This window comes from Halichoerus grypus, chromosome X (genome assembly GCF_964656455.1).
Source record: "Halichoerus grypus chromosome X, mHalGry1.hap1.1, whole genome shotgun sequence".
Lineage (NCBI taxonomy): Eukaryota > Metazoa > Chordata > Mammalia > Carnivora > Phocidae > Halichoerus > Halichoerus grypus.
Genome location: NC_135727.1, coordinates 67545829 through 67562816, shown reverse-complemented (window position 1 = coordinate 67562816; position 16988 = coordinate 67545829). Strand labels below are relative to the sequence as shown.

Below are 16988 nucleotides of genomic sequence, written 5' to 3'. Positions count from 1 at the left end.
GATCCTCCTCCTATAAGGGATTAGTATTTGCTTGGTTATTTCCCCTGCAGTGTGCAGCCTGATGTTATCTCTTTTAGTCTAGCCACCTAAGGGTTATCTCTGGGTGGGCATAATGCACTTATTGGCAAGATTTTTACCCTTCACCATTGGATGTGTATGTGCTTGGAGGCTGCTATGTCAGGGGGTTTTCTTTTGACCCACGTTCAGCCAGGACTAGTAACTGGGAGTCTCCTTCTCTTTCCTGGGAGGGCAGTTTTAGACATACACATAGTCTTCCAGATTGCCAAGGAGGAGTGTGATTTTATTTTTAAGCCTGTGTTCCTAATAGTCGCCTCTAGATCAGAACAATCTATTGTTCAGTGTTTGGTCAAGTTCCTTGACCCAGCAAAGCTTTTGCTCTGTGTTGATGGGTCTGCATGTACTGGGAAATGCTTTTAAGTCTGCCCCATGTTCTGCTCTAATTGTCCTGAGTAGGTGCAGCCTAGCACATGCACACAGTCTTTTCAATCCCCAGAGTTGACTGTGCTCCCAGGAAGGCTCTTTTTGGTTCCCTCTTGGTTTCTCTTTATTAAAATTCTGGCTGCTCTGCTGCTTTGTTTGCACCAGCTCCGCCTAATTGCTCTCCACCAAGATCTCCATTGTTTTTGACAATGTCCTTAGGGACAAAGTTCTCCATGCTCTTTCAAATGAAGTCAGTCCCCCAGGCAGAGTGGTGGAATTCTTTGTCCTCACTGCATACCTTCCCACTTAGAAAGAACCTGTGCACCACTGAACCGAAGCTGGGGGCTAAAAGGGCCCAGAGTGAAAACACCACTCTATGAGTGGTGCGGCACTGGGGCATGGTGTCAGTTCCTGGTATTCTCAGTTTTCCTCTCCTTGAGTGAAACATCCAAACTTTGAGTAAGCTGGGGTGGAAAAAATCAGGGCCTCACTATTCTCAGCCTGCACACATAATAGTGCCTCCACTCAAAGAATGGAGGCTGGGTGGTGGAAGGTATCACCAGTCCTCTTGGCTGTGCCTGTGTGGAATAAATTTCTGCAACACAGAGTTGGGGGTAAGAAATGCAGGCAGCTACCCCTGCCAAGGTGAAACCACAACCCCGGAGTGGGAGCTGGGGGAGGAGCCCTACCTCCTCCCAACATCTTCACCACACCTGCCTAAATAGAGTACCCAAGGTTGAGCTTCTGTAACACAGACCTGGTATGGTAGAGGATATGCAGGTAATTCAAATGCCAGAATCTTCCTATTCTTACTGATAAGTAATAGGTTTTCTTGAATCAATGTTTTCCCAATTGATATATGCTCTTTGGACAATTTCTAGAGATTTTAAATTATTGTTAAAAAAAATAATTTCAAACAGTTAAGTTGTTTTGCTGGAGAGAAGGTCTACTGAGCTCTTCAATTCAACATTCTGGAAGTCTCAGCCTTCAATATATTTTTAAACTTAGCTTCTGAGTAGAAATGTCCAGCCAAAAGAGAAATGGAGTAGGTGTCAAGAACCAGGGTTTTCATTCCAACTTGGTCACTAGCAAGACCAGTGATTCCTCCTGAAATTCAGTTTCCGAATGAGGAAATTACATTAAAGGCCTCTATATTCCTTCCAACTCTAAAAATCCTACAATTTTATGAAGTAGAAATGGAATAGAAAGTAATCAGTGAAAAACATTGTTCTGTAGCTGTGTGAGAACAGGATATATGAAAACAATCCACTGCCTTTTTAAACCAAAACTGTTCCAACTTGTTTTTATTTAGAACAATTAATTCTAATTCTACTTAATCAAAATGCTAGTTTTGCATGCTTTGCAGTCAAGAAATTTCTCCACCCCAAAGGTTTCCTTCCTAACCATTAGAACTGAAAAACTTGGGGCAACGGAAAGTTGCCTTTCACTGGTTGGTCATCAAGAATATGACAGCTTAATGCTAAGTGAAAGCACTATAATTTACTACCATTTTACCCACATTATGAACTCTGCAAACAATTACTTTCTCTCTGAGACAATTCCAAGTTTTCACCTTCTGCATAAGGTTCTAAGGCCATACCCCCAGAGTGTCTATTGATTATCCATACTTACTCTGAATGTGTGAATGACAAAATATCAGTTCTCCCTATGCATTACAGAAAAGAGTTGCTTCAATGGGCCACCCATTTCTAGTCACAAAGACATATTGTTTATTTAGTAATGATTATCTGCACAAATTGCTGTAACAATAAAACTGGTAAAGAGCCTCCCTTTTGAGTCATTTTGTCTTAACTAATCAGTTCTAACCAGCTTATTTGACTTAATATTGTCATTTACTATACAGTTTACATTCAAAATCTATATACTCAAAGCAGGGGGGAAAGGGACTTCCTATAATTTAAGAAAGCTGCCAATGCAAATATATTTAAAACCTTTCAACTACTAATCTACAACAGAATATCCTATGATAAAGGCAGAAGGTATATATGAATTATGAATATACACTGGCAAAAGATGCTACTCACCAACACACCGAGCAATTAGGAAGGATGACAGCAAGACGACAACATAGACAAAGTGACCCGGAAACAAGAATTCATATAATCTTTAAATATCTTACCCTTAAGCAAAATTAATTAATTTATTATTTATTTATTTGGGGGGGGGCAGAGGGAGAGAGAGTATCTTAAGCAGGTTTCATGTCCAGCTCAGAGCCCAATGCAGGGCTTGATCTCACGACCCTGAGATCATGACCTGAAATCAAGAGTTGAACGCTTAACAGACTGAGCCACGGAGGTGCCCTTTAAAACTTATTTTTAAACTAGCCATTTGTACAAAATGATCTTTGTCAACATCTAAGGGAAAAGGCAAAATATTTATCTTAAAGGTATGTAAAAGGTGCACATCCCCGTAAAGGAAAAATAAATGCATACTTTGAATTTGTCCAAATGCCTAGGCCTCTTTCTGATTCTCACAGCTGACCCTCAGACTTGAACTGTCGAAAAAATTTCCAAATGAACCTATCTGTCCACCAAGATATTTCTATGTTAAAAACCTTCAGGAAGGCATCAGTTTTTCTGATCCCAAATTACTTGTTTCAATTTAATTTTTGTAAACTGGGATTTGCTTAGGAAGGAAATATGCAATTTTTAAAATAGAGGGATGTAAGAAATAAAACCCTATCATCTTGCTCCATTTTCAGAGCCCATATTCTAAAACTGTAGCTTATTCATCCCAATCCATTAAAAAAAAAGTTTCAACATTTATTTAAAAATTTATACTTTATACCTTTTTATGTGAATATGTAATATTGTAATGTAAAATTATTGTTATAATAAATGCCTTTTTGACATTTTCTTCTCAGTGAATCTTTTGTCTATTATTTCACTGTATAGAACCATCTTAATATGATGAAAATATTTAAGACTTACTTAATGGCCCTTACAATAACTGTGTTTTTTAAGTTATTCAAGTTTTTATTAGCTGAAAATACTGGTTAATGACCACATGATCCAGTGGCCTAGAGACCACCTCTAATCATATGAAAAGAAAACAGCTTTTTCAAAAAGAAAAGAAGCTATTCAAATTGGAAAAGAGAGGAGCTTCTAAGTGAACATATACCAACATTTTATTAACAGGTAAAACCTGATCATTTTGTTTGGGCTCTTGTTATGACACATTTAAAGGAACTCATTAAATTACTGAAAAAGGAAGGGATGACCTTGTAATAAATTCTGACGTGTCACTGATTAAAGTCCCAATCATCTAGAGTACATATACATAATCTTCTCCTATTTACCTCAAGGTCATTAATAATTTTTAAGTGGTTGCTGCTTTATATACAAGTGTGAGCATGTGCACACACACATATATGTGCATGCATACATTCCATTTAGTTGTTTCTTTATATAACTTCAGACACCAAAAGCACTAGAGTTAAGATGGAAATAGAAGGGCAATTAACTTCCTAAGCTTTTTAGATCATTCCCAGTATGACAACTGTCAAATTACATCAAGGTTTTAAGTGTTTAAAGAGAAAGGCATAAATTTTGGTCCCAAACAAGAGCAATAACTCATTTTGATGAAAAAATAAAATTCCCATCACTAGAGATGCTGGTTAATGATGAAGAACATTCTACATACATACATGAGAATTAAGGTTTTTCCTCCAAAAGATATACAGTGGCAAAGACTTTAAAAAATGAAAGTGTAGGTATCTATCACTGAAGTATGTCAGTGGGGAGGGAGGAGAAACAATGAACCTACACTGTCCTCTTAAAAAAAAAAAAGAAATGGATACTTTCCATCTAAACTGTCAGCATAAAGGAAATTTAAAAAACTATTAAAATTTGGAATCCAATGTAATTCATCTGGTTATGGATATCAAATGGCTATCAGGCCCCCAAAATGGAAATGGGGCAAAGTGAAATAGTAACAAAAACGATGCTTTGGGCACAAATAAGGCAGTAACAAGAAAATAATTCGTGGCTAAATACAGACATCACATGAAATATTGTGAAAGATGTAAAACTCAAATTCCTTTTCAAATAAATCTTACCTAAAAAAAGGATTATAGAAATGGGAATGTATGATTTCTTTTTTAATAAAACAATTCTGCTTCAGTGCAAATGTGTCAAAAAAAAATGTCTTGTGCAACTTAGCAGGAACAGTTTCCACAGCCTTTCACGCTGTTGACAATTTCTTCTTGTAGTTTCTTCCTTTCCTCCTCTTTGGACACATTTTCTTTCTTTGCATCCCATGTGGGGTTATTATGGTTCTGCACACGGCTACTCTGTGTATGCCACATTTCTGAATAGATACTGCCAGGGTTTGCAAGCAAACCATGGTGGGTACCACGTTCAGCTATCTTACCCTAAAAAGCAAAAGCAAGAGAAACATAGAAAAAGGTCATATAACTAGCATAATAACTGAAAATACATAATAATTTCTAACTAACGATTTTGAAGGATTTGCATTCATTAAAATACCTCTCCCAATTCCTCATCCATAGTATAAGTAGGAAAAATTGAGGTAGGAATGCTTTCTTCCCTGTTAAGCTATTAGTCCAGTGAACAAACAAAAAGCTATGAAATTCCATATACTGTAAACCATTTCACTTAAATAAAATTTTAATGTTTTATTTTTAATTCTGAAGGGCAGAAAAGGAAGGTGAAAAATTTTTAAAGGTAACTGTAATTGGTAAATATTTAACCAAAAGCATTGTTATTTATTACAGGGACATAAAAATAATACCCTGAAATCGTTATGTATACTTTAAAATAAAAAAGATTTCTCGGGGCGCCTGGGTGGCTCAGTTGGTTAAGCGACTGCCTTCGGCTCAGGTCATGATCCTGGAGACCCTGGATCGAGTCCCACATCGGGCTCCCTGCTCGGCAGGGAGCCTGCTTCTCCCTCTGACCCTCCCCCCTCTCATGTGCTCTCTCTCTCTCATTCCCTCTGTCTCAAATAAATAAATAAAATCTTAAAAAAAAAAAAAAAAAAAAAGATTTCTCCATGAAAAGCTACTTCTTTCAGTAGCTATTTTTGTTAACAATGGATATTAAACTTAACATTGCAGATTTGGTATAGATTCCAAACTCTTATCTACAATTAATTTGTCTCTTGACAGCTACTGTTAAACATGGTGGGAGACAAAAGGAGTTTTGTCACTTTTACTGGTACTCCCAGTTTTAGGACCTTTACAAATATACCCTTAAGCAAAACAACTAAAATTTGTTCCCACATCTGAGTGGTTAATTTAAGACTCCTCTTTCATTGCTAGCTAGGCAGTTTAAAAAAGAACTATTTTGCTCAGCTATTTAAATTCCTCTGGATTGTGAATAACACAGTTCTCAACCTTGGTATGTGTGGACCACTTCATTGGCACAAAACTCCCCATGGGTTACATGTTTTATATTTTTCTATTTACCACTGTCAAAAACAAACAAAATCCTCCGTGAAAACTTCATCAAAAGCTACTAGAAAAAATGGAATTATTTTTGTGGAAATACCAATGAAATAAATCACAAATAATTACCCTGTAGTAAAAATGTATTTTAAATTATTTTTATTTGTATTAAAGTACAAATGTATATATCCTAAAAAGTTAAGATTAAAAATCTTATAACAAAAAGGTCTTTTGTCTCCTCCTTCATGCCTATCGCCTTCCTATCCCCAAATTCATAGCTATTTCTTCGGTATTTACACATACATATATGCATATATACATGTATTATGAAATTCAGCACTCCTATACTATCCCACATTACCACTGTTTCATTTTTACACTCTTCCAATAACATTGATTATAGCACAAGTGTTGTTTAAGTTAATATTCAGTGTTTACCTTATTATGACCATGTAAAGTATTACCTGTTGAGTCAAGTAGATACTAGAATTTTATATATTTTTTCCTGTAAAATTTTTTATTCTTAGTAATTGCCTTGTTTTTTCATTTTCTAATTTTTCTATGTCACTATTGGTAATTCTCTCTAAACTTTCTTCCAGAATTATAAAGCCCATCTGAATACTATTTTTCTCATAATCAATTATATTAGGTAATCTATTAGTTCAATCCTCCATGACTACCTCCCCTTTGAGACATTCCTCTCACAACTTTTAAGGTTGTTTTATTTATCCTCAACTTTGAAATTTTATGATAATGTGTTCTGGTGTGTGTGTGTTTTCCTTTCCATTCATTGTGCTGGGTACTTGGTGGGCCCTTTCAATCTGGAAACTCATGCTTTTCCCAGTTTGGCAACTACACCACATTTTTCTCACTTCATCCTCTCTCTAAATTTACACTATTTTTTTGCTAATTCATTTGAGAATGAGTTACAGACATCATTACATTTCACTCCTACATATTTCATTAGCATGTATCTCCTAAAAACAAGAATATTTTCATACTGACTAGAATTACAAATATTATCACACCCAAGAAATTTATCTAACATATAATCCATAGTCAGATTTCACCTACTGTCCCAATAATATATCCTTTATATACATATTTTTCCACCCAGAATCCAATCGGGATCAATACATTGAATTTATAAGTTTTCAAGTCTGTGTTAGGTATGTGTTACACTGACATTTCTAAAAATCCAGGTGTGGTTTTTTTTTTTTTTAAGATTTTATTTATTTATTTGACAGAGAGAGAGAGAAAGAGACAGCGAGAGAGAGAACACAAGCAGGGGGAGTGGGAGAGGGAGAAGCAGGCTTCCCGTGGAGCAGGGAGCCTGATGTGGGGCTTGATCCCAGGGCCCTGGGATCATGACCTGAGCCGAAGGCAGACACTTAACGACTGAGCCACCCAGGTGCCCCCAGGTGCGTTTTTAAAGAATGCCATTTAAGTTGTTTTTGTTTAGTTGTTCCTGATTATTAGATTCAGGCTAAACATTTTTGGTAGAAATACAATATAGGTGATGATGCGCCCCACTGCATCAGGTCAGGAGGTACACAATGTCAATTTACTCCACAATTAATAAGAAGTTTGATCATTTGGTTAAGGGAATTACATTTCTCTATTTTAAAGGTAATTTTTCTCTTTGAAATTAATAAGTAATCTATGGGTTACATTTTCAAACTGTGTAAATATTCCATTCCCCAATAATTTTTTCACCATTTGGTTTTAGCAACCAGTGATGATCCTTACCTGAAGTCATTATTACAATGGTAGCTGCAAAATATGACTTTTTTCTAAATTCGTCATTCTTTCTACAAGTGTTAGTTGGCATTCTTCTTAAAGAAGAGCTTTCCCTTTCCCCATACTTTTGTATTGTTGTGAAATTATAGGTTAGGTTTTTTTTTAAAGATTTTATTTATTTATTTGACAGAGAGAGACACAGCGAGAGAGGGAACACAAGCAGTGGAAGTGGCAGGCAGAGGGAGAAGCTGGCTTCCCACGGAGCAGGGAGCCTGATGTGGGGCTCGATACCAGGACCCTGGGATCATGACCTGAGCCAAAGGCAGACACTTAATGACTGAGTCACCCAGGCGCCCCTATAGGTTAGTTTTTTATTGAACATATCATAATTCATTAAGTATCATTATTTTTTTTTTATGTTCGAATTATCCCACATTGGGCCAGTGGGAGCCCACAAAAAAATGGTTCTTGTGTCTTTGTGATAGGTATTCATTAGTTTTCTCACTCCAGATACTGAATCAGTCATATATTCAAAGAATTTTGGTTCCTTTTAGTGAGGAACAGTATTTAGTGCTCAAGATCTATGTGCCTGTTATACTTATTACTACTGGGATTTCACTGCTTCTAGGCCTTTTCACTGAAAAGTTAGGAACTTTATCATCTTGAATTCATACTGATAATTCTGTTCCAATATAACATCACAAGGTTGCTCCTCTTCTTCTTGCATTCCATTATTATTATCTTGACCACTGTTTTACAACATGGGTATATTTACTCATATGCTCACTCTTAAAATATACAGAAAACAATTTCAAATAGGCTACTTCCATACTACTAGTAATAACAAAATTAGGTTCAAATTTTGATTTATTTTTGTCCTTATATTCCACTAAGGGTAAATAATCAGAGTAATGTGTTCAACAGTTACTTAGATTGTTTTTCTTCTGCATGTCTTGTTATCAATTTGTTTCACTTCTTTCTGTTTGTAATCACTTTTTGCTTTTCCCCATCCTTGCTGACTTTCAAAATTTTAAATATATAAAAACACTGCCATGGTTCAAAAGTAAAAATAATAAAGTAGCTAAGATGGTAGAGTAGGAGGACCGTAGGCTTGCTGCATCCCTCAAACACAGCTAGATAAATATCAACTCATTCTGAATACCCAAGAAATTGACCTGAGGACTGACAGAACAAACGGCACAACTAGAGGGAAAGAGGAGGCCACATCATGGTAGATAGGAGATGCAGAGACCTGGTTTGGGGAAGAAATGGATCATGGATGCTGCAGAGGGGAAGGCGCCCAGGTTGCAGAGGGAGGCGAGAGAGAGAGAGAGAGAGAAAGAGAGAGAGAAGCACAGAGGGGATCACACAATGAAAACACTTCCCAAACCCATTAACTGAGAAACTGACAGGATGATTCAAAAAGTACACACTGCACTGCAACAGGCAGGCAAGAAACCCAGACACAGACAGAAAACAATAATCTAAAACACACTTAGTGTGCATGAAGGGACTTTATTTGCTCCTGTGGGAGTGCTTCCCTGACGAACTGCCCTCTCAGGGGACAAAGGAACTGGCTGGTGCCACTTCCCTCCACTGGCCTTCAGCATCAACTAATAACTTCAGTAAATAGAAGAGTGACAACACAGGCTGCTTAATTGCTTACACCAACCCTGCCCCTCTGCTCTCTACTGGTATTGCTTCTCTCAGGCAAGTGTGCCTGAGAACCAGCACAGCGGGCTCCTCCCCCAGAAAACCAGCACAAACCCCCACAGGCACCATATCTACTGACCACAGACTTCTGCAAATCTTCAGCTCTAGTGGAAATGGCACCAGGTCTTTTTAAACAAGCAGACAAGAGCACAACTAATTAAAACTTGCCACACTCTGGCCAAGGTCCAGACACTACTCACTGCAGGCAAGGAGAAACTCTGCAGAGTACTGATCTGAGGGATAGAGCAGCCATAAGACAGCAGCAGAGTGCACACAGCAGACAGCAGAGACACTTCCTGAAGCGACAGGCCCTGGACATTATATGACCTCTTCTTCATAAAGTCATTACTCTCAAAAGCAGGAAACATAACAGGCTTTCCTAACACAGAGAAGAAAATAGATACCTCAGCCAAGACTGAGGAATTCATCACAAAAGAAAGAACAGGTCATGGCCAGGGATCTAAACAAAATACATGTAAGTAACACACCTGACCCAGAAATTAAAGCAACAATCTTAAGGATACTAGCTGGGCTTGAGAAAAGCATAGAAGAGACCTGGGAGACGCTTAACCACAGACATACAAGAGCTTAAAAACAATCATGCCAAAATGAAAAATGCAATAACTGAGATTCAAAACTGACTGGATGCAATGACCACACGAAAGGAAGAAGAAAAGAAACGAGTAAGTGATATACAAGGTACAATTATGGAAAATAAGGAAGCTGATAAAAAGGGGGGAAAAATCTAGGGACACGAAAGTAGACTAAAGGAACTCAGTGACTCCATGAAACATAATTACATTTGTATCACAGGAGTCCCAGAAGAAGAGAGAAAAGGGGACAGAAGATTAATTTGAGGAAATTAGAGCTGAAAAATTATAATCTGGGGAAGGAAACAGACTTCCAAGTCCAGGAGGCACAGAGAACTCCCATCAAAATCAACAAAAGCAGGCCAACATCAAGACATATTGCAGTTAAATTAACAAAAAAGCAGAGATATAGAAAAAAAATCCTAAAAGTAGCAAGACAAAAGGAGTGCCTAACTTAAGAGGGAAGACAAACTATATTAGCAGCAGACCTGTTCATAAAAATTTAGCAGGCCGGAAGAGAGAGGTATGATATATTCAATGTGCTGAATGGGAAAAATATGCAGGTAAGAATACTCTATCCAGCAAGGCTGTCATTCAGAATAGAAAGAGAGATAGAGTTTCCCAGACAAACAGAAACTAAAGGATTTCATGACCACTAAACCATCACTGCAAGAATTATTAAAAGGAAATTTTTGAGTGGGAAAGAAAGACCAAAACTGACAAAGACTAGAGAGTAACACAGAAAATCTCAAGAAACAATGACAAAACAAGTAATAAAATGGCACTAAATTCATATCTAACAATAATTACTCTGAATGTAAATGGACTAAATGCTCCAATCAAAAGAGATATGGTGTCAGACTGGATGAAAAAAAAAAAAAACAAGACCCATCTATATGCTGCCTAGAAGAGACTCATTTTAGATCTAAAGACACCTGCAGATTCAAAGTGAGGGGATGAAGAAATATTTACCATGCAAATAGACTTCAAGAAAAGCCAGAGTAGCAATATTTATAACAGACAAACTAGACTTTAAACCAAAGACTGTAACAAGAGATGAAAAAGGGCATTATATAATAAAAAAGGGGTCTATCCAATAAGAAGATCTCCCCCACCTTGGAAGCATTCAAATACATAAAACAATTAATAAAAAACATAAAGGAATTCACTGATAATACAAAAACAGTAGGGCATGCTTATATCAAGGGACAGATCATCTAAGCAGAAAAATCAATAAGGAAACAATGACTTTGAAGACACACTGGACTAGATGGACTTAACAGACAGATTCAGAACACTGCATCTTAAAAGCAGCAGAATACACATTCTTTTCAAATACACATGGGACATTCTCCAGAACAGATCACATACTGGTCACAAATCAAGCCTCAACAAGTACAAAAAGAATGAAATCATACCATGCATACTTTCTGACCACAATGCTATGACCTTGAAATCAACCACAAGATAAAATTTGAGAAAAACCACAAATACTGGAAGGTAAATAACATGCTACTAAACAATGAATGAGTCAACCAGAAAATAAAATTAGGAAAAAACACAGAAACAAATGAAAATGAAAACATGGCAGTCCATAACATTTGGGATGCAGCAAGAACAGTCATAAGAGGGAGTATATAGCAATACAGGCCTACCTCAAGTAGAAAGATCTCCAATATGCAACCTAACCTTACATATAAAGGAGCTAGAAAAAGAACAACAGTCATGAAAACTGGGTGTTATACGCAACTAATTAATCAGTGAACATTATATCAAAACCTAAATACATTGGCTTAATTGAATTTAAATTAAAAAAAAGAAAAAAAAAGAAAAAGAACAACAAATGAAGGCTAACACCAGCAGAAGACATGAAATAATAAGATTAGAGCAGAAATAAATAATATCAGAATCAAAAAAACAGCAGACAGATCAATGAAACCGGGAGCTGGTTCTCTGAAAAAATTAACGAAATTGATAACCCTCTGGCTAGATTTATAAAAAAGAAAAGAGAAAGGATCCAAATAAATAAACTCACGAAAGATAGAGGAGAACTGACAAACAATAATACAAAAATACAAATATAAGATAATATTATGAAAAATTATATGCCAACAAATTGAGTAATCTGGAAGAAATGGATAAATTGCTAAAATCATATAAACTACCAAAACTGAAACAAGAAGAAACAGAAACCTTGAACAGGCAGATAACCAGTGAAGAAACTGAATCAGTAATAAAAAATCTGCCAACAAACAAGACCATGGCGAGATGGCTTCACAGGGGAATGCTATCAAATCTTTAAAGAAAAGTTAATACCTATTCTTCTTATTAGAAATGGAAGGAAAACTTCCACTCATCCTACGAGGCCCGCATTATTCTGATTCCAAAATCAAAGACTCCACTAAAAATGAGAACTATAGGCCAATATCCCTGATGGACATAGATGCAAAATTTCTCAGCAAAATACTAGCAAATCGAATACAGCAGTATAGGAAAAGAATCATTCACCATGATCAAGTGGGATTTATTCCTGCACTACAGGAATGGTTCAATATTTGCAAATCACTCAATGTGACATACCACATTAATAAAAAAGAGGCTAAGAACCATATGATCCTCTCAATAGATGCAGAAAAAACACTTGACAACATACAGCATCCATTCTTGATTAAAAACCATCAACAACAGAGGGACAGAGGGAACATACCTTGACATCATAAAGGCCATATAGGAAAGACTCACATCTAATATCATCCTCAGTGGAGAAAAACTGCTTTTCGTTTATAATCAGTAAAAAGACAAGGATGTCCACTCTCACCACTTTTATTTAACATAGTACTGGAAGTACCAGCCTCAGCAATCAGACAACAAAAAGAAATAAAAGGCATCCAAATCAGCAAAGAAGAAGTCAAACTTTCACTATTTGCAGATGACATGATACTCTATATAGAAAAACCAAAAGACTCCACCAAAAAATTGCTAGAACTCATACATGCATTCTGTCCATTTGCAAGATACAGAATCAATGTACAGAAATCTGTTGCATTTCTATACACCTATAATAAAACAGCAGAAAGAAAAATCAAGAAATCAATCACATTTACAATTATACCAAAAACCGTAAGACACCTAGGAATAAACCTAAACAAAGAGGTAAAAGATCTGTACTATGAAAACTTAAAAAACACTATGAAAGAAACTGAAGATGACACCAAAAAAGGGAAAAACATTCTACGTTCATGGACTGGAAGAACAAATACTGTTGAAATGTCTATACTATCCAAAGCAATCTATACATTTAATGCAATTCCTATCAAAATACCAACAGCATTTTTCACAGAGCTAGAACAAATAATCTTAAAATTTGTATGGAAAAACAAAAGACCCCAAAATGCCAAAGCAACTTTGAAAAACAAAGTTGGAGGCATCACAATTCTGAACTTGAAGTTATTTGTAGTAATCAGGACGGTATAGTATTGGCACAAAAACAGACACATAGATCAATGGAACAGAATAGAGAACCCAGAAATGGACCCACAAATATATGGTCAACTCATGTTCAACAACACAGGAAAAAATGTCCAAAGGGACAGACAGTCTCTTCAAGATATGGTGTTGGAAAAACTGGACAGCAACATGGAAGAGAATGAAACTGGACCACTTTCTTACACCATACACAAAAATAAATTCAAAATGGATGAAAGACCTAAATGTGAGACAGAAAACCATCAAAATCCTAGAGGAGAAAACAGGCAGTAACCTCTCTGACATCAGCTGTAGCAACTTCATACTTGGTATTTCTCCAGAGGCAAGGAAAACAAAAGCAATAATAAACTATTGGGACTTTTCCTGCCACTTTATTGAATTCATGTATGAATTCTAAAAACTTTGGGGTGGAGTCTTTTGGGTTTTCCACATAAAGTATCATGTCATCTGCAAAGAGTGAGAGTTTGACTTCTTTGCCAATTCGGATGCCTTTTGTTTGTGTTGTCTGATTGCTGAGGCCAGACTTCTAGTACTATGTTGGACAGCAGTGGTGATAGTGGACATCCCTGCTGTGTTCCTGACCTTAGGGGAAAAGCTCTCAGTTTTTCCCCACTGAGAATCATATTCACTGTGGATTTTTCATAGATGGCTTTTATGATATTGAGGTATGTTCCCTCTATCCCTTCACTGTGAAGAGTTTTAACCAAAGGATGCTGTACTTTGTCAAATGCTTTTTCTGCATCTATTGAGAGGATCATATGGTTCTTCTCTTTTATTTATGTAGTGTATCACACTGGTTGATTTGTGGATGTTGAACTACCCTTGCAGCCCACAAATAAATCCCACTTAATCCTGGTGAATAATCCTTTTAATGTACTGTTGGATCCTATTGGCTAGTATTTTGGTGAGAATTTTTGCATCCATGTTCATCAGGGACATTGGTCTGTTACTTCTCATTTTTACTGGGGTCTTTGGTTTTGGGATCAGGGTAATGCTGGCCTCATAGAATGAGTTTGAAAGCTTTCCTTCCATTTCGATTTTTTGAAACAGCTTAAGAAGAATAGGTATTAATTCTTCTTTAAACGTTTGGTAGAATTACCATGGGAAGCCATCTGGCCTTGGACTCTTATTTGTTGGGAGATTTTTGATTACTGCTTCAATTTCCTTGATGGTTATGGGTCTGTTCAGGTTTTCTATGTCTTCCTGGTTCAGTTTTGGTAGTTTATATGTCTCTAGAAATGCATCCATTTCTTCCAGACTGCCTGATTTGTTGGCATATTCAGTAAAGTGGTAGGATATAAAATCAATGCACAGAAATCAGTTGCATTTCTACACACCAACAACAAGACAGGTGAAAGAGAAATCAAGGAGTCAATCCCGTTTACAATTGCACCCAAAACCGTAAGATACCTCGGAATAAATCTAACCAAAGAGGTAAAGAATCTGTACTCAGAAAATTATAGAATACTCATGAAAGAAATTGAGGAAGACACAAAGAAATGGAAAAACGTTCCATGCTCATGGATTGGAAGAACAAATATTGTGAAAATGTCTATGCTACCTAGAGCAATCTACACATTTAATGCAATCCCTTTCGAAATGCCACCAACTTTTTTCAAAGAAATGGAAGAAATATTCCTAAAATTTGTATGGAACCAGAGAAGACCCTGAATAGCCAGAGGAATGTTGAAAAAGAAAAGCAAAGCTGGTGGCATCACAATTCCGGACTTCAAGCTCTATTACAAAGCTGTAATCTTATCAAGACAGTATGGTACTGGCACAAAAACAGACACATAGATCAATGGAACAGAACAGAGAACCCAGAAATGGACCCTCAACTCTATGGTCAACTGATCTTCGACAAAGCAGGAAAGAATGTCCAATGGAAAAAAAGACAGTCTCTTCAACAAATGGTGTTGGGAAAATTGGACAGCCACATGCAGAAGAATGAAACTGGACCTTTTCCTTACAACACACACAAAAACAGACTCAATGAATCAAAGACTTAAATGTGAGACGGGAATCCATCAAAATCCTAGAGGAGAACACAGGCAGCAACCTGTTCGACCTCAGCCACAGCAACTTCTTCCTAGAAACATCACCAAAGGCAAGGGAAGCAAGGGCAAAAATGAACTATTGGGACTTCATCAAGATAAAAAGCTTTTGCACAGCAAAGGGAACAGTGTGACAAAACCAAAAGACAACCAACACAATGGGAGAAGATACTTGCAAATGACATATCAATAAAGGGCTAGTATCCAAAATCTATAAAATTTATCAAACTCAACACCCAAAGAACAAATAATCCAATCAAGAAATGGGCAGTAGACATGAACAGACATTTCTGCAAAGACGACATCCAAATGGCCAATAGACACATGAAAAAGTGCTCAAGATCACTTTGCATCAGGGAAATACAAATCAAAACCACAGTGAGATACCACCTTACACCAGTCAGAGTGGCTAAAATTAACAAGTCAGGAAAGGACAGATGTTGGCGAGGATGAGGAGAAAGGGGAACCCTCCTACGCTGTTGGTGGGAATGCAAGCTGGTGCAGCCACTCTGGAAAAGAGTATGGAGGCTACTCAGAAAGTTGAAAATAGAGCTACCTACAACCCAGGAATTGCACAACTAGGTATTTATCCAAAGGACACAAACATAGTGATCTGAAGGGGCACCTGCACCCCAATATTTATAGCAGCAATGTCCACAATAGCCAAACTATGGAAAGAGCCCAGATGTCCACTGACAGATGAATGGATAAAGATGATGTGGTACAGAACTCAGTTGCTTTCTTATACACTAACAATGCAACTGTAGAAAGAGAAATTAGAGAAACGATTCCATTTACAATAGCACCAAAAACCATAAGATACCTCGGAATAAACCTAACCAAAGAGGTAAAGGATCTATACTCTAGGAACTACAAAACACTCACGAAAGAAATTGAAGAAGACACAAAAAGATGGAAAAATATTCCATGCTCATGGATTGGAAGAATAAACATTGTTAAAACGTCTATGCTACCCAGAGCAATCTATACCTTCAATGCCATCCCAATCAAAATTCCAATGACATTTTTCAAAGTGCTGGAACAAACAATCCTAAAATTTGTATGGAATCGGAAAAGACCCCGAATCGCCAAGGAAATGTTCAAAAAGAAAAACAAAGCTGGGGGCATCACGTTGCCCGATTTCAAGCTATATTACAAAGCTGTGATCACCAAGACAGCATGGTACTGGCACAAAAACAGACATATAGACCAATGGAACAGAATAGAGAACCCAGATATGGACCCTCAACTCTATGGTCAAATAATCTTTGACAAAGCAGGAAAAAACATGCAATGGCAAAAAGACAATCTCTTCAATAAATGGTGCTGGGAAAATTGGACAGCCACATGCAGAAGAATGAAATTCAACCATTCTCTAACACCATACACAAAGATAAACTCAAAGTGGATGAAAGACCTCAATGTGAGACAGGAATCCATCAAAATCCTAGAGGAGAACATAGGCAGTAACCTCTTTGACATCGGCCACAGCAACTTCTTTCAAGATACATCTCCAAAAGCTAGTGAAACAAAAGC

The 16988-nt window shown here is 36.9% G+C and overlaps 1 protein-coding gene across 6 annotated transcripts in view; it reads right to left on the bottom strand.

The window, feature by feature from the left end:
* Positions 1-2147: 2147 nt before the first annotated feature.
* Positions 2148-16988, bottom strand: part of ABCB7 (ATP binding cassette subfamily B member 7) — a 163981-nt gene continuing 149140 nt past the window's right edge. For 5 of the 6 annotated variants that reach the window (XM_078064778.1, XM_078064779.1, XM_078064780.1 and 2 more), the window contains one exon: positions 2148-4834. In XM_078064778.1, the coding sequence (XP_077920904.1) occupies positions 4619-4834 (216 nt within the window). In that variant the 3' untranslated portion in view covers positions 2148-4618. The remainder of the gene's footprint in view (positions 4835-16988) is intronic. The other variant, XR_013444700.1, reaches the window with a different exon arrangement.